At 40.6% G+C, this 26,369-nt stretch overlaps 4 protein-coding genes and 2 pseudogenes across 9 annotated transcripts in view; 4 read left to right on the top strand and 2 right to left on the bottom strand.

Annotated features, from left to right (window-relative positions):
* Positions 1 to 6,703, bottom strand: part of WDR76 (WD repeat domain 76) — a 101,413-nt gene extending 94,710 nt beyond the window's left edge. For 3 of the 6 annotated variants that reach the window (XR_895622.2, XR_002779159.1, XM_011355025.2), the window contains exons 1-3: positions 6,550 to 6,703; positions 5,066 to 5,166; positions 3,757 to 4,057 (exon numbers count right to left, since the gene is read on the bottom strand). Coding sequence is in view for 4 of the 6 variants with exons in the window: in XM_011355025.2 (XP_011353327.1) it covers positions 3,757 to 3,993 (237 nt within the window). In the remaining 2 variants the exon portion in view is untranslated. Of the gene's footprint in view, positions 1 to 3,756; positions 4,058 to 4,783; positions 4,944 to 5,065; positions 5,197 to 6,549 lie in introns of those variants that run through there. The other 3 variants (XM_011355026.2, XM_011355027.2, XM_023527822.1) reach the window with 3 other exon arrangements.
* A 17-nt stretch (positions 6,704 to 6,720) lies between these two features.
* On the top strand, positions 6,721 to 18,183 carry MFAP1 (microfibril associated protein 1). The gene is made up of 9 exons (XM_011355022.2): positions 6,721 to 6,981; positions 9,486 to 9,705; positions 11,841 to 11,970; positions 12,236 to 12,423; positions 12,933 to 13,041; positions 13,144 to 13,304; positions 14,594 to 14,753; positions 17,309 to 17,398; positions 17,496 to 18,183. The coding sequence occupies exons 1-9, from the start codon at positions 6,903 to 6,905 to the stop codon at positions 17,676 to 17,678; spliced, it is 1,320 nt and encodes a 439-aa protein (XP_011353324.1). The 5' UTR covers positions 6,721 to 6,902; the 3' UTR covers positions 17,679 to 18,183.
* LOC111736296 lies at positions 9,718 to 10,974 on the top strand (annotated as a pseudogene).
* Positions 18,184 to 19,559: 1,376 nt separating the features above from the next.
* On the bottom strand, positions 19,560 to 20,878 carry HYPK (huntingtin interacting protein K). Its single transcript, XM_023527823.1, has 4 exons — positions 20,672 to 20,878; positions 20,287 to 20,342; positions 19,879 to 19,930; positions 19,560 to 19,728 (listed from the first exon to the last, which is right to left on the bottom strand). Exons 1-4 carry the CDS (start codon positions 20,831 to 20,833, stop codon positions 19,633 to 19,635), a joined length of 366 nt encoding a protein of 121 aa, XP_023383591.1. The 5' UTR covers positions 20,834 to 20,878; the 3' UTR covers positions 19,560 to 19,632.
* A 300-nt stretch (positions 20,879 to 21,178) lies between these two features.
* SERINC4 (serine incorporator 4) lies at positions 21,179 to 26,307 on the top strand. The gene is made up of 12 exons (XM_023527824.1): positions 21,179 to 21,613; positions 22,109 to 22,285; positions 22,409 to 22,587; positions 23,030 to 23,109; positions 23,240 to 23,333; positions 23,745 to 23,956; positions 24,142 to 24,237; positions 24,338 to 24,464; positions 24,844 to 24,916; positions 25,342 to 25,390; positions 25,540 to 25,690; positions 25,874 to 26,307. The coding sequence occupies exons 1-12, from the start codon at positions 21,512 to 21,514 to the stop codon at positions 26,070 to 26,072; spliced, it is 1,539 nt and encodes a 512-aa protein (XP_023383592.1). The 5' UTR covers positions 21,179 to 21,511; the 3' UTR covers positions 26,073 to 26,307.
* LOC111736472 lies at positions 23,457 to 23,575 on the top strand (annotated as a pseudogene).
* Positions 26,308 to 26,369: the final 62 nt, after the last annotated feature.

Here is a 26,369-nt window from a genome sequence, read left to right as displayed (position 1 = left end):
TAAGAAGAGATGAAATACTGCCATTTGCGACAACCTGGATGGACCTTGAGATAATCATGCTAAGTGAAATAAGCCAGACAGAAAAAGTTGAAAATCACATGATATCACTATATGTGGGATATAAATCTAAAAGCAACAAATGAACAGGACAGAGACACATGGACATGGACAATAGACTAGTGGTTACCAGAGGGCAGGGAGGAAGAGGGGAGGAAGAAGGAAGATGGGGTAAAAGGGGTCAAATATGTGGTGACAGAAAGAAATCTAACTATGAGAGGGGAACACACAATGCAATATATATAATGCATTAATGTTAAATTGTACACCTGTAAGTTTCAGGTGTACAATTCAACATTAATGCATTATATATATTGCATTTTATTGTGTCACCAAAAATAAATATAATTTTTTAAAAGCTTTTGTATGTCAAAAGACATTATTTAGAAAGTGAAAAGACAGTCTGCAGAATGGGATAAAATATTTGCAAATGATATCTAATAAGGGTCCAGTATCCAGAATATATAAAGAGCTCTTATGAGGCAACAAAAAAAACTAACTTAATTTTTTAAATGGGCAAAGGACTTGAATAGACATTTCCCCAAAGTACAAATGGCCAATAAGCACATATAAAGATGCTCAACATCATTAGTCATTAGAAAAATATAAATCCAAACCACAATGAGATACCACTTCACATGCACTAGGATAACTATAATTAAAAAGACAAACAAGGACATTATGTTATGTGAAGTCAGTCAGTCAGAAAAAGACAAATACCATATGATTCTACTCAAATGGGGAGCCTGTAGTAGTCAAAATTCGTAGAGACAAAAAGTAGAATGGTAGGTCCCTGTAACTCTCTGCCTCTGAAAGACCACGCTCTGTCTGTGGTGTGTTACCTCTTTTCTAATAAACTTTCCTTGTGACTCTAAAGAAAAAGAAAAGAATGTACAATGGTAGCTGCCAGGGGCTGGCAGTAGGCAGGGAGTTGTTTAATAGGTATAAAGTTTCAGTTTTCCAAGATGATAAGAGTTCAGGAGATTGGTTTCACAACAATGGAAATATACTTAACACTACTGAACTGCACACTTGAAAATGGCTAAGACGGTACATTTTACATTGCGATTTTACCACAATTAAATTTTTTAATTTTTAAAAAAGGCAAACAATAACAAGTATTGGCGAGGATGTGGGAAAATTGGACTCCTCATACATTGTTAGTGGATATGTATATCCATACAATGAAGTATTTGAATGGAGTACCAATACATGCTATAACATGTATGAATCTTGAAAACATTATGCTAAGTGAAAGAAGCCAAATACAAAAAGCTACATATTGTATGATTGATATAAAATGTCCAGAAAAGGCAAATCTATAGAAACAGAAAAGAAATTAGTGGTTTCCAGGGCTGCGGTAGGGAGGAGGGGGGTTGGTAATGACTGCTAACAGGCATGGGGTTTCTTTTTGGAGTGATGAAAATGTTCGAGAACTGGATAGTAGTGACAGCTGCACTTGTAAATAAATTAAAAACCACTGAATTGTAGACTTTTAAATGGTAAATTTATGTAATGCGAATTATAACTCAATTAAAAATAAATATATTAAATAAATAAATATATAAATAAATAAATGCTTGATGACAGAAACCAGATATTCGCATAGTGGCAAAGTATCTCCTTCAAAATATTTAGTAACAACAAAGAATAGTAAGTTTACACTGGAGAATCCTGGCAGATAGTACCTTAGCCAAGTAATTAAGGTCAACATCACCAGTAACATATGAACAACACGTACACCTTGATAGATGCACCGAGAAGATCACATTAACTTCTGTGGTATCCTTCCCCAAAACACAAAGCCTTAATCATGAGAAAAGAGCAGACAAACCTAAATTGAGGGACATCATCCAAATTAATTATCCAGCAGTCTTCAAAAGTATCAAGGTCATGAAAGACAATAACTATCACAGATTCGAAGAGACTATAGAGCAATGACAACTAAATGCACTGTGTGATCCTGGCCAAATAATGAAGCAGAAAAAGAACATTACTAAAAAAACTGGTGAAATCCTTCTAAAGTCTGTACTCTAGTTAATAGTATTAGACAAAGGTTAACTTCTTAGTAGTTTTATAAATGATCTATGGTTATATACATTATTATCATAAAAGGAAGATAAGTGAAAGATACATGGAAATTCTCTGTAATATTTCTGCAACTCTTCTTCCGTAAGCCTAAAACTTGCTCAAATTTTTTAAAAATTAACTGTTAAATGCTTTATGAAGTTAAAATATCTACTAGAAGGGCTGAGTGAGAAAATATAGCAAATTTCCCAGAAAACAATAAAATTCTAGAGTTATAGACCAAGACTTGTCTGTGATGTGACAAAAGCCTTCCTTCATTTGGGAAGATTAATAAGCTTGTACACTAAACACAGTTCCTGAAGCATCGTACCACGAAGTCATTTTACTCCAAAAAGATAATGATAGGGAAAAGAACAAAGAATGAAATGCTCTATGAAAGATTTTAGATCCTTAGTTTGTCCTCAGAAAATGTATGCTGAGCATTTATGACTGCTTGACTATCTCCAGTACTCACTAGCTCATGTTCTAATTTCTGACCCTATTTCCTGATATCAAACTAAAATCTGCTTTATATTAGCCTCATATATTCAGAATCGTACAGTCTAAAAGGCCAAAGAGATAATCTAATCCAGTAGTTCTCAAAGTGCAGTCCAGGACCAATAGTGTGTCTCTAGGAAACCATTATAAACATGCAAATTCTATACCCACTCCAAAACTTCTAAATCAGAAACACTGATGGTGGAACCCTGCAGTGGAGTTTTAACAAGCCCTCCAGGTAATTCTAACACAGGCTAAACTTTTAGAACCACTGGTCTCATCCAATCCCCTCACTGTAGAGGTGATTTGCTTAAAAGGTTTCTTAGAAGCAGTCATGCCTAAAGCCTAGGCTGCCAACCCCCCATCTAATGCACTTATGACTTACCACACGCTGTCCCACCATAGACCCTAGTTCTTACCACTGAGACAATAAAGCATAAATTGAATTACTATTTCAAAACACCACCACCTCAATTATCCTATCTCCTATTCCCTACCATCATCATGTTCTCCTAGTTCTACCAACTTTTTGTCATGTGGTATGGTCTTTTATCTTGCATAAAATTTGTCACTTTAAATGAAGTACCACACTCCCAGTAGACAATGAGTCAAAAGAATTAGAAGCCTAATTCTTGAACTCAGTTGAACTATTATTTTAAATAGAATAAGTATTTCTTATGTATCTTCTCTACTCCATCATTTCTCTCTATTTTGTGTTTAAAGGAAATATTCAGCACATCAATGCAATCAATTAATGGTGACTTTTATACCCTGACATCAAGGGTCATTCAAATGCCATATGTCCCACAGGCCAATTTCTTTTGGTACACTGTACAGAAGAAACACATAAAGGTGAGCAAGATACCAGAAAGCAGAAGTAAACTCAAAAATAAATGCAATAAACTAAGAAGAAATAGGGAAGCAGAGTGAAGATGAAGTCAATCCTTTCCTTGACAAATCAAAACCAAGAGCAAAATTAATCCATTAGTTATCTCTTAAACAAGAAAAATTTCAATTAAACATAATTTCGATAAAACAATTTGTATGATAGAGAGACCCTTGATAATCTTAGCTTATCAGAACTTTGAATTTTAAAATAAGAAAAATTTGAATAACTTGTAATTAAATTCTTACCGGGCCTGATGTGGTATCTTCATCACTCTCTCTCTCCTCACTGCTTTCCATATCAACATGGGGAATCACTGTATCAGAAGTGCTCTTGTGGTGTCGCTGGTAATTTTCTGCATGAACATCTATGGATGAGTTTTGCAGAGTAGATTCTGCCTTGGAAGATGTGGTGGCTTCCATCTTTGGAGTTGAAATCCTGCAACTTTTCTTTATTTCAGTCTTCTCATATTTCTTGCATGCCATTTCATTCTTAGAATTCTTATCCAATAGGCATTTGGGGAGCTTAAATTGGTCTGGCTTGTAATTACTGAGTGAAAAGGGGACAAGACACACCTAAGCTGTTTTTTTCTAAAACTGTAGTTTATAGTGGTCTCAGAGATACATAAGACATGTTTTGGTTTTCTTTATATTCATTCCCCTATTCAGATCATAAAAGAAAAGAGTACTGGAATCCCAGGTCCTGTACCTTTTCTTACAGATCTATGTAAATAAATCTAATTCCTATTTCATAATGACAACATAAATCCAAATTGATAGGCTGTAAGAAAATTCTGCCCAACCAAAATCTAGATACCTAATTCACTAACCTGACCAGAATTATTTAAACACTGGACACATGCTCTCGCTCATATGAGTCTACAAGACCAATAATAATGCCGACGATCTGTAACTGAGACTACCCTGTCAGCGAGCAGCTGGAATTGTTCCAAGAGTGGAAAGCTGCCAATAATTGCTGCAAAAGCAAACAGAGTCCCTGATCCTATCCCGCCACTTTTTCTAGGTTCTAAGAACCTTTTTCAACGCTGAAGGCCTTGATTCCATAGAGGAAACCCAGGACAGGAATCCCGCTTCCCTTTTGAAGCAACAGCCCGAAAAGCCCCTTGAACTGCAAGATGCCCCAAGGGGAGGAAAATAGTTACGAAGTAGGAAAGTGCCCAGTGTCTGGTCCCGGCGCCCTCCTGGGCCTGTGCCCAGCAAACCCTTCACGAAGACTGCGGCAAGAGCACACCGGAAAGCTCAAGCCGTCTCCCACCTTCACCTGTAGTCGCTGTTCTAGAGCTCGCCTTTTCCTCAGCTCCGCCGCTTAGCGGCAAGCGTCTTCCCGCCAACATTGGGCGGGAGGCGGGATGGAAGTGGCGGGGCTTAGCGGCGCCTCCCACGCAAGACGCCTGCGCGGTGCAAGTGGGCTCAGATCCCAGCTGGCCGCAGGGGGCGGCACGCGAGCGAGGCACTGCTGTCTCTTAAAAAAACAAACCCACCTCACCCCAAACTCAAATTCTTTAAGGATGCAAAGGGATGGAATGGGCATTTTTACCCTGGATCCTGATGAGTCTGATGCCGCTGCTGTCAAGATCTTGCTTTGAAAAGCAATGGCGTTTCTGCTGAGGAAAAACCACCTTGCCTTGCAATGTGAGCCTAGAAAAAGATTGATTCACTTAAGATACTCTGTGGAATAGGGAGGAAAGGAATCTAAATCAACATGCAGTCTTTATCTCGGCCTACTGGTTCCTTATAACCCTATCACCAGAAAATTATGTCCTATGGCTATCGTATTATCTTATTCCTAGGAAGAGGACCGTTTTGATTTTTTTTTTTAATAGCTGATAACTTTTAGGTGATTTAAATTTCACCTGATCATCTGCCCACCAGTTAACTAAGATCCTAATGATGATCTCACAAATCCCAAAGGTGGGGGAAAAGCTGTGAATCATAATTTTTGTATCACAAAGCAACATCAGATTTTAGTGTACTGTATTATAGACACAGCCATATTGAACCTCTTTTTGTTGTTTTCTGGGTTACCTTGAGCCAAAACATGCCTTTCCAACAGATTTACTTCTGAACAGCATAGTTTTGGAGCTGATAAATTCATAATCTACAATTCTAACTACTTGATTTTTAAGCCTTTTCTTTCTAACCCAAAATTGCTCTCTTGGTAGGTTTCTTGGGTCTAACGATGTTCCTTCCTGGAGGCTTGCCCATTTTATTCTTTCAGCCTAGGCCCAATTTTAGAACACAGGTGAAATAATTTGAAAACTAATCCTATTAACAGCACCTGCAAGGTCCTTCATGATGTAGTACCAGCTCAACTTTCACCACTCTTTGACTCAAAAAATGAGTCAAACTGATAAAATCAAACTTTTCAGTGTCTGACAAATTATCATGCTATTTCTGAACTTCAAGGCTTTGCTCCTGCTGTCCCTTCTCTCCCCACCACAGCAGTTAAAAAATTCTTTTTTGGTGAAAAATGTGTTGACTTCCAATTAGCCAATGTTTTTTATACAACCTAGCTGGTAAATTGTGATCGCTGCTGTTACAATTCTATAAGCCCTTGAAGACTTTCTGAATAAAATTCAAGCTTCTTGAGGACAACCCTTTTAACAATATTCCACACTCCTTACAGAGAGCTAAGCACGGCTAACAACAAGTACTTAATACTTATGAACTTATATACACTTCCCAGCCAGGAATATAATAAGCAGTCTCTAAAAACTTGAAGAACTGGGAAGCGTAAAAATAGTGTTCAGATTTCAGGCATTGTCCCAGGCCCCTTGTAGGATTTTTTTTTTTTTTGTCACTAACCTAAATCACCACCAGCTGCCCTCGCGTCACCAAAATATACCGCACAACTCACTAAGCCTCATCAACAGATGCTATTAGCAAGATATCTATTCCGATTGAATTCCAATTCAACAGTCTGGACTAACTACTCTATTCGTCATTATCCTATGTTCCTCGGCTTAAAAATCGTCATTATCCTATGTTCCTCGGCTTAAAAACGAAGCTAACAAACGTAACCTTTAATTCGGACGTTCCTCGGCGCACGGTCTCAACAGCAGAGCCCAATAGAAGCAATTTCCCGCCAGAAGCGGCGTCCGAATACCGCAGGATTGAGAACGAAAGGACTAACTATGAACATGCGCAGTCACAAACAACATTCTAGCGGTAGGCGGCCAGACGTCCTCCACAATCCCACAATGCCCTGGTCGCATATTTCCGGTTTTTCTAGCTTAGCCGTAAGTGGTGTTTCTATCATTCGCGCAGCAGCGTCCAGTGGCTCTAGGTGGGGAAGATCTTTCTGTAGGTTGGCGTTGTAGCTGTTCACTATTTGGACTCAGTGAAGTTTCGGGAGTACCGCCGCTGTCATCAACATGTCGGTCCCAAGCGCACTTATGAAGCAACCGCCCATTCAGTCCACGGCTGGGGCCGTCCCAGTTCGCAATGAGAAAGGTACTGTGCTGAGCCGTTTTCCAGTACGATCTTACCTCTTCCCCAGTATACGCCAAACCTACCTCGGGCCGACCACCCTAACCCCGCAGACCCTTAAGAACCTGCCCCCTGTTTCTTTTACTTTTCCCATCAAATTTGCAGCCGATAGCGTTGCCTATCTCATCTCGTTCCTGTAGACTGTCTGCCCTCGCCTACAGCAAGCATTCCTCTTCCCGTGGCCTCCACCAATTTGTTGGACTAATACATAAGTGAATGCTCGCAGTTTGCAGGCCGTTGAGCAGAATACAGTCTCTCTTTGGTTATCCATAGCAGTTTGTTTATCCTGCTTTTATAACTCTTATCATTATAATTATTTGTGTCTATTCTGTCTCCCTCTACTGCATCATAAACTCAACCTCCTTGAGGCCGGAACCATGTCTTGTTAAACTTTTTATCCCTTTCAACCAACACTGTGACTGTATTAAGTTGAATACAAAGTTGTGTAAGACAGTGTCCCTAATAAGATTTATTCGTATTCTAGTAGATGTGAGACATTCAAAAAGTTACATTCTAAGAATACAGTCTTTCACACCTATGATACCTGTCACCTAGATGATATAAACCAAGCATTATGGGAGGGCAGAGAAGGAATAATTTTTTCAGATTTGGGTAATCAAGGAACACTTCTTCAAGAAGGTGGCATTTAAGGATGGGTAGGATTCCAATGAGTACAAATGGAAGAAAGAATACATCATCTCTTTAGGAGCCAGAATAGTCAGAGCAGCTTCCTCACCTCAGGGTCTTAACAGCAAAAAATATATATATATACTTTTTAATTCAACATGGCTTTGAGAAGTATCCTTTGGATACATATAGATCTAATTCATTTTTTTAACTGTTTGTGAATTCCATTGTATAAACCACAGTTTATTTCCTACAGAGAGACAGTTGTAGTGTTTTTTTCTCCTGTTACAGTGCTGCAATTGTCATTCTTAAATGTCTCTTTAGTGCACCTATATAACAATTTCTCTAGGGTACACTCCTAGAAGTTCATCATCAATTACCTATTTCCATTTGCTCTTCACAGTGGGTTGTAAGAGCATCAATAGTTTTTTGTTTTTTGTGTTTTTTTTTTGCCCCATATATTCTTCCACATACTGGTTGTATCAGATTTTTAAATATTCACCCAATCTAATGGATGTTAAATGATATTTTAATTTATATTTCCGTAATTACTAGTGAGACTAGGCATCTTGTTCATATGTTTTTCAGCTGTTTTCAATGGTTTTCTCTTCTACGAATTAATTACCTGTTTCTGTCATTTACCCATTTTCTTTTTGGTTTGTTTTTTATACATATCAAATCAGTAATATCTATTTCCCCAGTTGTTTGTCTTGTATGGAGTCTTCCATTACACGGGCATTTTTAGCTTTAGTATTATCAGATTTATCAATTTTATCTTTTATGGTTTGTGCTGTTTTGTATATTAAGAAGTCCTTCCCTACACTGAGATCATAGATATTCACATTACAAAGATGTTCTATCATGTAATTACTTATATATACTCAATAGGATTGAATACACAATTGTGCAGACAGACTCTAAGTTAAGGAGCTTACAGTCCAGTATGGCTGTAAATGTTTAAGATATATTTTTCACACATATCTTTACTCCATCTAGAATTTTTTCTGTGTTGGTGTCAAGAGATCTAATTTTACTGTTTACCTTATAGTTAGCCAGTTGTCCCTCCATTGTTTGACTAGCCCATCCAATATCACTTCTGTAATATATCAAGTTCTCATATAAGTTTGTTTCTCTCCTCTCTACTCTGTTCCATTCGTCTCTATGTGCCCCCTGAGTCAATGACATATTGTTTTAATTACTATAAATTTAAATAGGTCTTGAAATCTGATATAAAACCCTTCCTATCTCTCACCTTACCTTCTTTTTTTATTATTAAGACTTCATTTTTTTAGAGAAATTTTAGGTTCACAGCAAAATTGAGAGGAAGGTACAGAGATTTCCCATATACCATCTACCCTGTTATACGTGCATAACTTCCCCTGTTATGGACATCCCCCACCAAAGTGACATGTTCGTTACAATTAATGAACCTACCTTGACATAGCCTAATCACCTAAAGTCCATAGTTTACATTAAGATTCACTCTTGGTGGGGTACAGACTATGGGTTTGGACAAGCATAAAGTGACATATATCCATCACTGTGGTCTGATACACAGTATATTCACTGGCCTGAAATTCCTCTATGTTCATCCCCCCTCTACACCCAACCCTTGGCAACCCTTGATTTTCTTTACTGTCTCCATAGTTTTTCCTTTTTCAAAATGCTTTCCTTTGTAAGAAAACACCATTCTATGAATAGATGGTTAGATAGTGGCTCTCTTCTTCTCCTGCCTAAACTCTTATTTACCATAAAAACAGGGCTCTACCTGCAAAGACCAAGAGTTGAAAGACATTGGGAAAAAGGCTACTGAAACATAATAAGTTATCTTTCTCGTCTAGGTGAGATTTCAATGGAGAAAGTGAAGGTAAAACGTTATGTTTCGGGAAAGAGGCCAGACTATGCCCCCATGGAGTCCTCAGATGAGGAAGATGAAGAATTTCAGTTCATTAAGAAAGCCAAAGAACAAGAGGCAGAGCCTGAAGAACAGGAGGAGGATTCATCAAGTGACCCTCGGCTGCGACGTTTGCAGAACCGTATTAGTGAAGATGTGGAAGAGAGGTAATGACTAGGGTTATGTTTCTCTGGACCTGAACTCCTACAGGGTAATTAATAAGAACAACAATAATAATAATAGCTAATACTTGAATAGTACTATCTGCCACTGTTCCAAGTACATAACATTTACTAATTCTTGTAATCCACACAATAACCTTATGAGGTAGGTACTATTATCTGCATTTTCAAAACAGAAAACCCAGACAAAAAGGAGTTAGGAAAATAACATGACCAAAGTGATATAGCCAGTGAGTGGCAACCAGTAAACAGCAGCTTACCTCTGGTCCAGAGGCTAATTAACTCATTAAGGGAATAGAAAACACAGACCATTGGTCAGTTGGTTAAGGAGAGTCTTTTTAGCACAAAGATGTTTTTAAAAATTTAAGATAATGATTTTATCCACTTATTCTAAATTCCAGTGAGGAGAAATGACATTGATGAAGTAGGAAGAAAGGCCTGACAAATAGTCTCATGTAGGAAAGGAAACCTCCCAACAGGAATTTTGTATGTTGCGTATCAAGACATTACCTTACAGAATAAGCCAGAGGTCCCAAACTTTCACAGTTCGTATTGTCTCAAAAATTTTTTCACAGAACTCCTAGGCCCAAACAGTTCTATTTATTTTATTATGTAGCTATGTCCAAAAATTTAATAAATATGTATGTCCTAACAATTTAGCCATTTGAAAAATACAATACACATAAAAGAAAAAACTTGTACTTCATTTTTACAGAACTACAGTTACTTACTAGTGAGATTTGTGTGCCTCTTGGACACTGACACCTTCTCAAACCTTGGAATCAGATTGGCACTGTCACTCTCATTTCCTGTTCCATACTGATTTTCATGCAGTACTTGGTTTTTATCACAGCAGCCACCAAAAACCTAGCTTCGCAATGATAAGATATCATTGGGTTCTCTGGGTTCTGACCTGGTTTTCAGCAACATGGCTGAACACACTAAGGTCAGAATCATCAGTAAATACGGGACTCGTTATGGCGCCTCCCTCAGGAAAATGGTGAAGCAAATCAGCCATCATGCCAAATACACTTGCTCCTTCTGTGTCAAAACCAAGATGAAGAGAAGAGCTGTGGGGATCTGGCACTGTTTCCTGCATAAAAACAGTAGCTGGTGGTACCTAGACCTAAACACCACTTCTGCTGTCATATAATGTCTGCCATCAGAAAACTGAAGGAATTGAAAGACCAGTAGAGGCTCCACAATTTGAAACATGGCTAGCCTATAATAAATGGGTTAATTTATGTAACAAAACTATTTTGGTTTGTTAATTTTATTAATTAGACATTCTATTTTGCATTACATTAATTTTGCTTTCTCAAAGACTGGGAAATGCAAATCCTTCTAATTTTTCAGTAGCCAAATGATATATGACGTAAGAATATAAGCCTTACAGGTTAGGTATGTGTCTTAGCTTTTTATAAGTCTTTTTTTTCCCAGTTCAACTTCTTTGTGATACATTGGTTCAAATTGTGTACCTTTGTTTTTACATCACAGTTAATATATTTTTTAAATGTTTCTAAAGGTAGGGTGACATATACTTCCTCTTTTGGTGTTTTGTCTGACCATTTTATCAGCATTTTTGGGAAACATGAAACAATTAGAATTTTAGAACAAATTTTACAAATATCTACATCATTCTTCATTGTTCAGTTTATACACAAGGATTCACAGGATTGAATTATTCAAGTTGCTGTATATGGTCACACTAATAAAAAATGAAGTTCCTTGGAAGTATTTAAGAGTTGTGAAAAGTTAAGATTGTGATAAACCTTCATCACCTTTAAAAAAAAAAATGATGTCATTGAAAGGAAACAATGTGACCTAATGTCAAAACTGTAAACTACTTGGAGCTTTAAAATATACCCCAATGCACTCATATAAGTTTGTTGCAGTGCCCCAAGATGCCTCAGCATACGTTTAATATTTTAGGTCTAACCTGCCTATTTGCTATGACACGTTGAGTTAGTTCCTTTAATCTGTACCTCAGTTTGCCCATATCAGGACTTCAGTATTAATGAAAGCAAAAAATGTCCAGGTGCTCTAAGACTGAGGAAATGTGGTTGATGCCTCTTTGTTCTTGTGACATTGGTATTACACTTGGAGATACTGTTTTTCAGATTGGCTCGACATCGGAAAATAGTGGAACCTGAAGTTGTAGGAGAAAGTGACTCAGAAGTAGAAGGAGATGCTTGGCGCATGGAACGAGAAGATAGCAGTGAAGAAGAAGAGGAAGAAATTGATGATGAGGTATAGTAAAGGAAAATGGGAAGTTCTTTCTGGGTTCAAGAAAAAGTTGGGGCCTGCACTCCTTTGTTGAGTCCCTAAAGGCACAAGATTGCTGCTTTTGGCAGAACCGATCCAGGGTTCTCTGTTGGGGATTGGATTGAAAATGGAATTGTGCTAAGTTTCATTTATTCATATCATAATTTGTTCAGCTTGATAAGGGAAAAATAAAAAGCTACTTAAGAACACAGCCTATTTGGCTGACTGGCTTGGACATATGACTTCACAGGAAATAGAGCGGCGCCGTGGCATGATGCGTCAACGAGCACAGGAGAGAAAAAATGAAGAGATGGAGGTCATGGAGGTGGAAGACGAGGGACGTTCTGGGGAGGAGTCAGAATCAGAGTCTGAGTATGAAGAGTACACAGACAGTGAAGATGAGATGGAGCCTCGCCTTAAGCCTGTCTTCATTCGAAAGTAAGTATCTCATAAAGCAGGCCTACGCCCACATAGTTACTACTTTCCAGATCTGAAGATCTCATACTTTTCTGAATTGTAAGCACTAAGTAAAAGTGTTTTGTCCGGTGCCTTAGCTCTGCATGATACTTGCTAAGGAATATCTTGTTGTTAGCAGAGAGCCTGAGTTTATTTTCACATCTCCTTTTCCAATAAAGAGCATTTATCTGCCCAAAGTCTTTTATTATTTTAAGCACAAAATTAAGCTTGAAAAGCAACTTCTGATTCCTTTCCTAATGGCTAGAAATCCTACTATTTACAATCCAGTGGGTTCCTTGCTACTCAGGCAGTTCTCAAAGATGAATGGAACTTCAATCTTCTGAAGATCTGGGATGACTCCCATTTTTTGATCTTTGCAAATATAGAGCCAGAAATTGTTGGCTTGTGTGATTTGGATGGGACTTGATTTAGAGGAACAAAGAGCTCCACTCTAAGGGCTTTGTGCAATTAACAGGACCTCTTTACTGCAGGAAGGACCGGGTAACAGTTCAAGAACGTGAGGCTGAAGCATTGAAACAGAAGGAGCTGGAGCAGGAGGCAAAACGCATGGCTGAGGAGAGGCGCAAGTACACACTCAAGGTACTGGGAGTGGCTATGAGGATTAAGTGCAAGGAATAGTGTACTTAGGTTTGTCAAAGAAGAATAAGAAAGTCCAACAGTTGAATCGTTCTCCCTATCCAGATTGTAGAAGAGGAGACCAAGAAAGAGCTGGAGGAGAATAAGCGGTCCCTGGCTGCACTGGATGCACTCAATACTGATGATGAAAATGATGAAGAGGAATATGAAGCATGGAAAGTTCGGGAGCTAAAGAGAATCAAGAGGGACAGAGAAGATCGAGAAGCGTGAGTAATGGAATGGTCCTAGTGTTTAATACTGCTCATGGGCCAGGTTCCTATAGTGTAGCTCTGAGGCTCAGCTCCTACTGTGAGTTCCATTCTAGCTTTCTTTAGGGTCCCTACAACTGGGCAAGTTTCCTGTAATTGGAATGTGGCTGTTACAATAAAATCAGGGTTTCTCCATGATAAAGAGCACCAGCTAATACTACCTTTATTTTACTAGTAGACACACAAAAGTTACTATTATCAGTTTTCTACTGTTGCCTAACAACCCAACCCAAAATTAAGCAACTTAACACAATTGATTATTTTTCACAATTTTGGTTGACCAAACAGTACCACTGTTGGTTTCACTTGGGTTCTCTTATGCAGTTGCATCCAGTTGAAGGATTAACTGGGCTAGGAAGTCCAAAATGACTTCACTCACATGTCTGGTAGTTGATGCTGACTGTCAACTGGGATGCCTCACTTCTCCGTCTTCAGTAGGCTAGACTGGCTTCCTTACATAACAGTCTTGGGACAGCATTCTAAGAGGGCAACAAGATGTTTTGAGGCTCATTTCTGCAAAGGGGCATGCATATTGTATGGGAAGAATTTGTGGCATTTGACTTATCTACCATACTTACCATGTTAAAGCAGAATCATTTCTGAGTTGCATCACCCATTCCTGAAAATTACTAAGAATGGAAGAGTAATCTCAGATTACAAAGGGAAACTATCAATGGAAAACTCTCCTCAGCCTGCAGTTTTTTAGGCTTTTATTCTGGGTTTCATGGAGTCCCTATACCCTTTAAAATCGTATGCAAAATAATGTGTATATTTACATTTTTCTAGAGAAAGGTGATCTGTAACCCCTGCTCCCCAAAAAAGGTTAAAGTCGCTGCAGTCTAATTAATGATGGTGATCCTTGGTTTGTGACATGTAAGCACAAATATGATTACTAAAAGAATACCAGTAAAGTCTTACACACTCATTTTAAATTCTAATTTTTTTAAAGCTAAGAGGCTTTTTAGAGAATGGGAATTAGTAATGGCGCAAAATCAAGCAGTAACAGTATGTCTAAACCTCAAAAAAGCTAGAATTAACTTTTGGAAGTTTGCAATACCTGGTCTTGAAAGCATAGTGAAGACCACCTCACGTTTTTATTTATTGAGCTCCTGATCTTGATTCCTAACAGTCAATGACTAGAATCAAAGAAGATGAATAATGTTTGAAAGGAGATGGGACTGTGTTATTTCCAATAATGGGGTCTTTCCAAAGCCGGAATGATACTAATAGTTTTGTTCTCTGGACAGGCTTGAAAAGGAGAAAGCAGAAATTGAACGGATGCGAAACCTGACTGAAGAAGAGAGGAGAGCTGAGCTTCGGGCAAATGGCAAAGTCATTACCAACAAAGCTGTTAAGGGCAAATATAAGTTCTTACAGAAGTATTATCACCGGGGTGCCTTCTTCATGGTAAGAAGTGAAAAGGGAAAATTGGGCAGTAGGAATAACTCAAGACGCTTTGAATTTCTCCCCAAAATTAAACTGGTTCTGGGGTGTTCTAGAGAAAAATATTGGCAACAGGATTTTAAAAGTCGGAGCAACTGTTTTCTCTTTTGCCTCAGCTCCCAGAAGGAGGAAATGATGTAACATAAGAATTGAGGAACTGAAATGTAGGTAGTGATCTATATAGATGCTACACTATTTAGGGCCCCAAAATCACTTAGATATCATTAATTATAGCTGAGTGAGAAATTTTGGTTATGTGAAAACCAAGCTCTACAGGTAGCTTCACATGAACTCAGATTTGGATAGCAGAAATTTAATTCACTTCATCCTGAGCTGACAGAAAATGACCAAGCCTAACTAACCAAAAAAAAAAAAAAAATGGTTAATTATCTAACCATTTTGTGTAATGCCACCTTTTTCATATAAAGACCAAGATCAAAATAGTCCGTTAACCCTGTATGTATAAAGTGAGATTTATTCCAAATTATTTGGATTAGTGCCAGTGGTAATTCCTTAATAGAGATAGCAGGAAAAGGAATGGGAGCATTGATTGCATTTATTACTCTAATAGCATGTGGTTTGTTAAATTATTTCCTAATGTTAAAGGCATTTGTATCAAAACCTAGACTAGCTTTTCAAATGTTATATATCAAACCCTAAATATCCCCACTGCAGCTAAGTTCCTTTGACTGCAGATACCAGTAAAATTAATAACTTCAGTGCAGGATTCTTTACTCTCCAAAATCAGTTTCAGTCTGTCTGCTCAACAGGAAATGTTTGCTTATTTATGTAGCTTCCCAGCCAATGCAGCTTTCTAAGTTGGAGTTGGTGGAGATTATGAATTACTTCTTGTACTGTTTCAAAGTCATAAAGTATCATTGCTTTAGCATTTCAGCAGCTTCAATAATCAAGCTTCTTAGAGAAGCAATGCGTTGCTGGCTGGCTATCATAAGGTTTATCTGAAAGTCTTTTGGTGCACATCCTATAAATTGAGTCTTCTCATCTAGACAAGGAGAGTGAAGTTGAAATGGCTTCTGAGATTAAAAGAGGGACTCTCAGGCTGTAACAGTAGAAAAGTAGATCTCACAAAAACTGTTGAATTATCCTGTCTTTAAATTGGACCTTTCCATAGCCGAAGGGAAAGGAATACTCCAAAAGTGTTTTTGAGTAAAGCAGCAGTCCTCAACCTTTTTGGCACCAGGGACCGGTGCTACTATGGGAATCTAATGCCTGATGATATGAGGTGGAGCTGAGGCAGGTGATGCTAGTGCTGGGGAGCAGGGGCAAATAGATGAAACTCCGCTTGCTTGCTCACCTCTTGCTGTGCAGCCCAGTTCCTAACAAGCCACAGACTGGTACCAGTCCACGGCCCCTGGGTTAAATGACTCAGCTCTTCCATGAAGCTTTCCTTAACCATAGTAGTACTATTTTAATTGCTTCAGCACGTTTATAATCTTTATCTTATCGTTATAGTCTTACTAATAGGTTAATTCGGAACTATTCTTTATAGTTATTTTATGAGTTCATTAGTAAATTACCTTTTGAGCTTTTATTGTACGTAGGATACTACTGTTTAGCACTGCTAGCAGATATATAATCCTTACTCTTAGAAGGCTTACAATCTAAAAATAGAGCTAAAGCAAATATATACTGTAACATAAGGAAAGTGAAAAGTACTGTGGAACTTCTGAAGAGGGAGATATATTTGGTAGAAGATAGAAAAAAATGATATAAAGGAGGGTAACATTTAATGTATAGACTTTATGACATTCAGTGGTAGGAAGACATTCCAGTTGAAAGGACCAGGAGTAGAGGCAGAAAAGTATTATCTGTTAAGAGAAGTGGCAGAGAGGTAGATTAAGGCTATATAGTATTTGGCCTTAATTACTACACAGAGTTGTGCTTGTTTAATAAAATAGAGAACCACTGGAAATTTTTGAGCAAGGTAGAGATATAAGAGAGTTGTATTTTAGAAACAACTGGCAGTGCGTAAGATTGATTGCAGGGGATAACTATAATCCAGGTGATGAAAAATTTATAAAAAGTGGCAACTGGTTGAATGTGCACAGATTACTCAAACTTTGAATCTAATTATGGGAATGTTGGTCCTATTAACAGAAAAAGTGAAATCAGGAAGAGGCTGATTTGGAAAGATTGGGGAAATGATTTTCACTTTAAATGTTTTTGAAATCCCAGCAGAATACCCAAGCTAAGATATATAATGGGCAATAGGAAATTCAAGATCAGATTTCAAAGGCCTATAATAGTTAAAGACAGTAAGTGAATGAATATATTGAGTGCAGACAGAATATAGCCAAACTTCAGGAAATATCTCCCCTTAGGAAGAAAAGACAACAAAGGAAAAAAGGAGTATCATCTCAACTAGACATAAACTCTTAAAGAAAAAGTTCAATATCTCCCATCCCCCGTTCTTTATATCCCTTGTTTAGTTTAATAAATTTTTTATTTGAATATATGGGAAATAAAACCAAAAAATTGATAAGACTCTCCTTCTACAGGATGAAGATGAAGAAGTATACAAGAGAGATTTCAGTGCACCTACCCTAGAAGATCATTTCAACAAAACCATTCTCCCCAAAGTCATGCAGGTATGGGGTACCTTAACAACATGAGAGAAAAGTAATGTACTGAGGGCTAGTACATGATACATTTGGTAGTATAACTCATCATCTGTCCTTTCCTCAGGTTAAGAACTTTGGGCGCTCTGGTCGTACCAAGTACACCCACCTTGTGGATCAAGATACCACCTCCTTTGATTCAGCATGGGGCCAAGAGAGTGCCCAGAACACAAAGTTCTTTAAACAAAAGGCAGCTGGGGTACGAGACGTATTTGAACGGCCATCTGCCAAGAAGAGGAAAACTACTTAAAATTCAACTTATTCTTCCACCTATGGGACACAAGGGGAAGTCTCAGCATCTGGTCCTTGATTTGCTTTTACCATTATCTACATGGCCCCAGTATCCAGCCTATTGGACATACTGCCATACTTCTGACACTGGGCAACCCAGTCTTTGAAGGTGCTTTGTGGGGTGTGGACTCACACTGAGAAACCTACAAAAAAGCACTATCCAGGTAGGATTAGAGGCTCCCTGATAATTTCTGAAAAACTATTTGAGAAATCTTAGATTTCACCATTACTCTGGCTTCCCAAATTCACTTGGGGACTATGCCAAGTTTATTTTTCCAGCCCCTTAGCTTGGGTCAGAAACATTGGCATATAAGTAGACAGTGTGCTACTTCCACCTTACAGGAAATTCTAAGCTCAGTGTAACCTGTTTTGCATTTTTAGCTGGAGTCAGTTTTTCTAAGAACATACTGTTTGATCCATTTATATATATGTCAAGAAATAAAAGAATCACATACCAAGAGACATTTTAGCTTGATACTGGAAATATGCAAGCTGACAGGTATCTACCTATTAACTAAAATAAAGTCAGCAGGGAATTGCTAAACAGCATTTCATTTTGATCATCCCCTTGGATCTCAGAAGCAAACTCAAGACACTAGACAAACTGTATTTTTATGGCACCGAGATTTATTTCATGAGCAAATACATATGTGGTTGTCCTTGTTTGTAAACTGTAGCTTTATATGGAACAAAAGTTGACCCATGAAATGAGGACTCCCAAGTACCTAACAGTATCTTTGCCCAGCTGATATAGCAAGGAGGGCACAGTGCTCTCTGAGTTGCAATGTAGTGATATGCTAGAGTTCATGATTTTTCCATTTACTATTTACTGTATGACAACTATGCACATGGCAGAGCTCAAGGAGTCTTAGGGGTTATAAGAAATGACATTTAACCTGCAGGAAGGCTACTTCTCAATTGCATGAAAAAATGAGAAGGCCAAGGTTTTTTTTCACATCCTTTAAATGCCCCACTAGGAAAATCAGTCGTACATCCTTATAAGTCCCAGAATTAAAAGTACAAGTGCAATTAATTACTGAGGTAATAAAGATGAATATGTCACTGTTGTACCAGAGGGGGGATACAATCTAAGAATTATCCTAGAGCCAAAATGAGAATAAGAGCTTGAAATTCTTTGGGGAAAGTTTATAGCTGTCATTTTAGTGTCTGCTCAAAGGCAGGGTCTAGGCCAAACTTTTAACATTACCAGTTCAATTCTTACAACAACTTATCAGATACATATCATTTTAGAGTTCATGAAACAAGCTCGGCAAGAGTAACTTGGCCAAAGTTGATCAACTTTTAAAGTGTATCCTCTCCAGGATAGGAAATGGAATGTAAGGTATCAGTGTTGTGGTTCAGAATTAAATATTAAAATCAATTCCATCAATCAAAACCTTTCAGATTAATTCTATAGAAGACCTAAACTTTGGTATCTTCTATTATTCTTACCATGTTCCCACCTCAGGTACCTGAGTTGTAACTCAAAGTGGCTTATGAACTGGATTGGTGACTCACATCTATATACAGCTAACTCCTAGGCAGGTACTGGCCTTTTGGCTATTTATAAGCTACTGTAGGGACATATGCTCTGGGGTACAGTACCTTTGTTGAGACTCCAGATATTCCTTCAGTACTGTTGCATAACATCTAATCTGATGATTGAGCCTGACCTGCCACCTAGCATCTGCATCTGATCAGGAGATTCTTCTACACTGACAATACTTTACATAGATTCATTAAAGACTGGTGTGTAAGGGGTCACTTAAATTTGGTTATAGTCCAACAAGTAAATTTCCTACAATACAACATAATATACATTGCACTTGACCCAAAATGATAAAACTGCAAAAAAAAAAAAAGACTTTTATTGCAATAAGTTAATCCAGTGGATGGGTCTGAGAAAGCACAAATCAGTTGGTAAGGGCAATAAGAGCTTCTACGACGTTGCCCATGTGTTCCCTCAAGCTCCGCTCTGCTGCTGCTCGTGAGATCTCCATCTCTGTCATCTGCAGATAAAGGATCAATGATGTTACCTAAGCCTTCTCCCTGGCATTAATGTGCCACCAAAACATGATGACTCTAATTTTTCCGGAAACAACCCAAACTAAGCAAAGTAACCTCCCCTGCCCATATACTATTTAGGCATCACTACTCACTATGAGCTCCAGATCTTCCTTCTTGATGGTGACTTTTGCCAGTTCCTTCTCCCTACAAATAATTAATGTGCATTAGCCCTTACCTCCGCCGTAAACTCCCAGAAAGGATCATCCCCAGCTGTGCCTTGCAAATAAATGACTCTTGATAAACACTGTTCAGTGAAAACACAAAACGACTCCCACCCTCTCAGGTAACATTCTCATCTTTTCCCCTGAAGTCTTTACAAGAGGCAGCAGGTGTTGCCAAAAGGCCTTTCCGTGTACCAACAAGAATAAAGTTGTAAACCTTAGATATATGGGAACTGGTGATGGAGCTGAAGAACTGTATAAGGTACAAAGGCTTAACGATTGCTTTTATTTTTGTCGGGGGAAAGAGGAATTGGTAGGTCTGGCTGCATGCAGACTTACCGCTCCTGTTTGGCTTTCTGCTCCCGGGAACGTCTGTCTCCAATCACGGACATAGCCTATGGGAAAGACAGATCTAGTTACTGCTCTGCAACCCACAATTCCAAATCATCTATAAAGCCACTAACAAGTGGGTCAGGTGTGTATTCACAATGACGAGTGTATCAGGAACCCAAGGTCTGTTTAATTCAACTCTCGGCTCCTGAGGCCCACTTTAAACCCAATCTCCAGCGAGTTCCTTTTTGCAAGCTGTGGGCTCTAGTGATGGTTCGGTGTCCCTCTTGCCTCCTCCCACCATCGGGACCCCATCCTGGAGCGGGACTTCTGGTTACAGCCTCGGAGCCCCCTCTGCTCTCAGCCCGACCAGACATGCTCCTGGCCAACCCACCGTCTCCAGATTGGAACTTTGGATCTCCTTCTCCTCTGCATAGTCGGTGACTCTCTCCAGGTCTGCAGCACCACTATCGTGCTTCCGCGGCTTCTCAGGAGGCCGCTCCGGACCGCTGGTCTCAGTCTCCAATTCCAGCTCCACATCTCCCTCGGTCGCCATATCGACCCCACCGCGCCGCCGCACAGACACCGCCCCGCCTCACAACTTCCGGAATGCCCCACAACGTCCGCTCTGGGAGGAGGCGGGGCTGACCCTGGGCCACACCTTCATTAATGCTTCGGTTCTAGAAGCTTCAGCGAGGAAAGCGGTTCGCTTCTCAGACTCTGGGGCTTGTAGTTTTGTTTTCTGCAAGGCCTTCTCCCATACCTAGCCTGTCACCACTCCAGACCTTCCCAGTCGACACCCTTCCCTCCTCTTTACCTAGATCCCTCCCACCATCACCCTCTCACTCTCACACACACACACACACTCTCTCTCTCTCTCTCTCTCTCTCTCTCTCTCTCAAGGAATTCTGTTCAACCAGGATGGGTGATGTCTAATCCTAAACCAATTAAGAATGCTAATCCACAGGAGGCCACATATGCAAACTGCTGCCTAATCAGGCTAGAACGGCTTCAGTGGTCCAAGGGCCCTGGGGAGAAAGTAGTATCACAGGGAAATTTGCATTTACCACATCCTGGAGGTCCGTGTTTTACTGATTTCCCTCCCATTCTACCTTAGTTAGATTGATTGGGTGACCAGTCCCGGCACAGCGGCAGCCCAATGGGCTGAGGACAAAAGAGCTGCTACCTTCTCATCTTCCATCTGGTGGACCTGGGCATAATCCCTGGGACAAGAATGGTGGGCGCAAAGGCCGTTGCAGGCCCCAGCACCACCCCACGCCTGACACAGCAACGCAGTGGAGTCAGCAGTGTCATAGTGAATCCTCCCTACTATCAGGTGAGAGATTTGGGCAGAGGCCTGAAAGCTCCCTAGACCAAGAGCTATTTGATCAAGTGGAAAGGAATGGTGGCTGAAGCTGGGGAACCCATGGGAGCCAATAAAAATAATGTCTTCCTTCCCCCCATGAGGCTCTTCCTTCCCCCCATGAGGTTTGTCTTCTTTGTCTCTAAGACTATCGTTTACTAAACCTCTCCTTCCATATTTCCAGGACCATGTTTAGGTATAGGGAGTGTTAGAGGGCAGGTCTGATTTAGGCTTTTTTGAAGGTCTGCTCAAGCCTGCAGGTAAACTCTTAGTGATGAAAGCTCTACTTGATGGTAGTGGAAGGCACTCCTAAATAACTTGGTATCAGACATTCTGAGAATTTCTGAGTAAAAAGAGAGAAGGAAAGGGAAGGGGAAATTTTGGAATTCAGCCTAATGGGTTAACTTCACACATACATTAATCTCAGCAAATCTCTACCTTGCTGCTCTGCATCTGCTCTACCCCCAGGTGTCCTGCTGTGGGCCTGTTCCCTGTACCTGCTGCTGCCATTGTAGGTGGCCTTCTCTCACAGAAGCCACTTATAGCCGCCTGTTCTACATCCTCCTCCATGTAGGGGCCTCAGCAGTCTGCTGCCTGCTGCTGTCAAGGACAGTAGTGGAGAGAGTTTGGGGCAAGGTACATGGGGTAAGTGTGAAGGGGTTGGGTTGCAGTGACAAGAGATTCAGATTGGGGGCCAGGGACAAATGAGTGAATATACTTGTGAGAAGTAGGTACCTCTTTATGAATGACGACTTGCCCTTTCTCCAGATCCAGATGCCCTCAGGGTTGTGTGCCCATCTGTTTGGCCAGTCTCACTGCCCAGTGCTCAGTGGCTCTGGGGCTGTGTATCGGGTATGCGCAGGAACTGCCACCTTCCACCTACTGCAGGCTGTGCTGCTGGTCCACCTCCACTCCCCTACTAGCCTCCGGGCACAGCTGCATAATAGGTTTGTGTGTACTCTTTGGGTGGGAAGAGGATGGAGAGGGAAGTAGACATAAGCTTAGTAAAGGAAATTCCAAAATCAAGTAATAGCACTGTAAAAAGAAAAGAGGTTTAAGTCCCTGCTTCTGACATACCTGCTGTAGGACCATTTATCCTATTTGAACTTCTAGTTTCTGAAATGGAGATCACAGTGGGGTTATTATATGTGAAACCTCTGTCAACAGTAAAACACTGTCCAGATGCTATTTAGGTACCTAAGAGAATTTGGAATAGGCTGTGACAGCCTGCCTCCAGCCCCTCTCACAAGGGACTGGTTCCTCCTTTCTTATGCTTAGTTGTATCTTCTCTCCCCTATAGTTTTGCTTTCTCTTTTCCTTCCTCCATAGGCACTGTTCACTCTCCTTTGCCTTTTCTTCTGAGTCTGCTTTTCTTTCCCTCTTAACCAGCTTCTGGTTCCTCAAGCTGCTGTTCCTGCTGGGTCTCTGTGCTGTTGCCTTCTGTGTCCCTGATGAGCACTTCTTCCCAGGTACCTTCCCTCTCACATCCTAATCAGCAAGAGTAGGCTAAAAGATTTTCTAAGAAAAAGAGAGGGTAGGAAGTGGACCAGGAGAAATAATGTGATTGGCTACATTTTCCCACTGGTACCCCACTTGCAGCCTGGCATTACATTGGCATTTGCGGAGGCTTCATATTCATCCTGCTGCAGTTGGTGCTTATCACAGCCTTTGCCCACTCCTGGAATAAGAACTGGTAAGGAGCACATAACCCTAAAGGTTGTCTGACATTGTTAGACACAGAGGTATGGGCAAAGGACATAACAGGTCAATGGTCCCATACCTTCCCACTGAGCAGTAACAAAAAAGTTCAGGAATGGTCTTTGGCCATGCTACCCTGAACATACCCGATCTTGTCTGATCTCGGAAGCTAAGCAGGGTTGGGCATGGTTAGTACTTGGATGGGAGACCACCGAGGAATACCAGGTGCTGTAGGCGTAAAAAAAATTTTTTTTAAGTAATAATAATAAAAGAGTTCAGGAATGTGATGGCCTTGTGGGCCAGGTGGGACAGGTAGTCACACCAGTCTTCTGGGAGAGGGATATAGTTAGTAATGGGTAAAAAGAAAAGAGAGGACCCCAAGCCATTGCCAAATTCCCATCTTTAGGCAGACAGGTGCAGCAAATGACTGCCGCTGGTTCCTAGCCATGCTACTGGCCACCCTAGGATTCTACAGCATGGCAGCTGTGGCAGCAGTGCTCCTGTTCCACCACTACACACACCCAGCTGGCTGCCTGCTCAACAAGATGCTGCTTGGTCTGCACCTTTGTTTCTGTGGCCTCCTCTCCTTCCTCTCCATCGCTCCTTGCATCCGCCTCAGTGGGTACATGCCTTGGAACATTCCAGATTTGGGGGACCTATAGCACAGCAAATTTCATTAGCCTCCCTAATCTCAGTCAATTCTTTGCTTCCTCAAAGGGTGGGGAGACAGAAGTGTGGGTGGGGGTAAGAATGGAGGAAATTACTACTCTGCTGACTAAATCAATGATCCCCATTCTTTTCAGGGCAACCCCGCTCTGGCCTTCTACAAGCCTCTATCATCAGCTGCTATATCATGTACCTGACCTTCTCTGCACTGTCCAGCCGTCCTCCAGAGAGCGGTAAGGACAGGATCTGGACTCCCCACACTAAAACATTTTTGCTCCTGCCAAATACCTAGCTTTGTTTTTACCATCCTTCTCTTCTTTTATCCCATCTCAGTAATCCTTCAAGGACAAAATCACACTCTGTGCCTGCCTGGCCTGTATAAAATGGAACCCCAAACACCAGATACTACTCTGGCAGTGATGAGTACTGGCATCATGTATGCTTGTGTGCTTTTTGCTTGGTGCGTAAAAGCATCGGGAAGAAGTGTGAGAAAGGGAGGTGCCCAGAACAAAGAGGGATGGTCAGATTGTCTGAGACTATGTTTATTTAAACTTTAGAGAAGAGGAAAGCTCCCCATGAACAGAAACAGTTTCTAAGAATAGCACTTGTCAGATGATCCGTATGAAGGGGGTTGGGGGAATGGCTTGGGAATTAAAAATATATGCAGATTTTTAGGGCCCTCACATGAAAAGATTTCTAAGTTCTGGGAGGAAAGGGGTTCTGGGAGTACAATACCCTCCTGCGAGTTACCAATATGGACCAGCGGGCAGTAAATACCCTCACGCAATCCCACCGCTATTTGACTGGACCTGCTTGAGAATTATATTCTTTTTTCTCAGCAATGAGGCTTCCTACCTGGCTGAGGTATTTGGGCCCTTGTGGATCATCAAAGTTTACAGATATGAGTTTCAGGTGAGAATGGAGAGCTCAATAATCCCCAGTGCCCCTCCCTCCTCACATACAGACAGACACACACACATCCTACCAATCTCTACCCCAGAAAGCTCAGATTCTAGCTGCCATTACCTTTTATTGAGTACCCACAATGTGCTAGGCACTGTGCTAGATACTTTACATACATAATCTCATTTAATGTAATCCTCACAACAACCCTGTGAGGTAGGTATTTGCTCCATTTTACAAATGGAGAAATTGAGGCACAGAAGATTAAACAAAAGTTCCCATAGCCAGATATATGCTAGAGCTTGCATTTGAACTCACATGTGCCTCCACTTCTTACATCAAACTAATCTTTTCAAAGAAGGGGAATTTCCTATATTAATACCCTCACACTCTTTTGGAAATCAGTCCAAAACATGCTGCCTTTTGTTTTACAGAAGCCATCACTCTGTTTCTGTTGCCCTGAAACAGTGGAGCCAGAGGAAGGTGAGTGTCAAGTTAGGATCCATAAGAAAGTGTAGATTTCTACAGTGCAAAAGAGCCCTTAAGTGTCTTAACAAAAGAAGCTGGAGGAGGAGGAAAAGGGAAGAGGTATTTCAGCAGCACTGTGCCCAGCAGCCCTTCCCTCTCTTCAGGGCAAAAGGGAGCTGCCAGGCCAGTTGACCAAGAGACCTCTCCAGCTCCTCCAGTGCAAGTCCAGCACCTTTCCTACAGCTATTCTGCCTTCCACTTCGTCTTCTTCCTTGCTTCACTCTATGTCATGGTTACCCTCACCAACTGGTTCAGGTAGGATGTTGGCCTGGCATACTCTCCTGGAAACCTAGCAATTTCAGGGAAAAAGCAATTCAAGACCAGTCCCAAGGACTCTCAGGAGACACGTGTAAGTCTGCCAGTCTTTGGTGGGAAGGTAGAACAGGTCTAAATCCTAAGGCCCAGCATATTCTCTAACCACAGACTTTGGTTCCACAGCTATGAGGGAGCAGAACTGGAAAAGACCTTCACCAAGGGTAGCTGGGCTACCTTCTGGGTCAAAGTTGCCTCATGTTGGGCCTGTGTACTCCTCTACCTGGGGCTGTTACTGGCACCACTCTGTTGGTCACCCACCCAGGAACCCAAGCCTCCTCCTATCTTCAGGCAACATTGCCATCGTATCAGTATCATCAGATAATAAACATCCAATCTAGGTACTTTTAACAAACTGGAGTTCCCTTGAGGTTATACCCCTCATCATGATTCAAGGGAGCTGTCCAGACCAGCAAATACCTCAACGACACAACGGGCAGTTACCTTCCTTTAGGCTGAAGTCAATACTATGTCTGAACTGGAAAAAGTGGCCACATATACCATGTCCTAGGCAACTGTCTGACTCACTAGATCTACTGTTATACCTTCACCCCCGTTCAAGAGCCTAACTCCCAAGTCAGCAACTCAAGAACCACTGCTGATTCCAGCAGACAGTGTGGCA

This window comes from Pteropus vampyrus, unplaced genomic scaffold (assembly GCF_000151845.1).
Source record: "Pteropus vampyrus isolate Shadow unplaced genomic scaffold, Pvam_2.0 Scaffold19, whole genome shotgun sequence".
Taxonomy (NCBI): domain Eukaryota; kingdom Metazoa; phylum Chordata; class Mammalia; order Chiroptera; family Pteropodidae; genus Pteropus; species Pteropus vampyrus.
The sequence above is the reverse complement of the archived record's forward strand: the minus strand, read 5'-3'. Positions and strand labels throughout refer to the sequence as shown.

What these genes read in the sequence shown, in the direction of transcription:
- SERINC4 (XM_023527824.1), top strand. Translation starts at nt 21,512, where the DNA reads ATGGTGGGCGCAAAGGCCGTTGCAGGCCCCAGCACCACCCCACGCCTG. An exon ending in CAGCCGTCCTCCAGAGAGCG is followed by an intron (nt 24,238 to 24,337) that starts GTAAGGACAGGA and finishes ATCCCATCTCAG; the next exon opens with TAATCCTTCAAGGACAAAAT. An exon ending in TTTACAGATATGAGTTTCAG is followed by an intron (nt 24,917 to 25,341) that starts GTGAGAATGGAG and finishes TTTGTTTTACAG; the next exon opens with AAGCCATCACTCTGTTTCTG.
- HYPK (XM_023527823.1), bottom strand. Translation starts at nt 20,833, where the DNA reads ATGGCGACCGAGGGAGATGTGGAGCTGGAATTGGAGACTGAGACCAGC. An exon ending in AAAGTTCCAATCTGGAGACG is followed by an intron (nt 20,343 to 20,671) that starts GTGGGTTGGCCA and finishes TCTTTCCCATAG; the next exon opens with GCTATGTCCGTGATTGGAGA. An exon ending in AGGAAGATCTGGAGCTCATA is followed by an intron (nt 19,729 to 19,878) that starts GTGAGTAGTGAT and finishes CTTTATCTGCAG; the next exon opens with ATGACAGAGATGGAGATCTC.
- MFAP1 (XM_011355022.2), top strand. Translation starts at nt 6,903, where the DNA reads ATGTCGGTCCCAAGCGCACTTATGAAGCAACCGCCCATTCAGTCCACG. An exon ending in CCCAGTTCGCAATGAGAAAG is followed by an intron (nt 6,982 to 9,485) that starts GTACTGTGCTGA and finishes TTTCTCGTCTAG; the next exon opens with GTGAGATTTCAATGGAGAAA. An exon ending in AAGCCTGTCTTCATTCGAAA is followed by an intron (nt 12,424 to 12,932) that starts GTAAGTATCTCA and finishes TCTTTACTGCAG; the next exon opens with GAAGGACCGGGTAACAGTTC.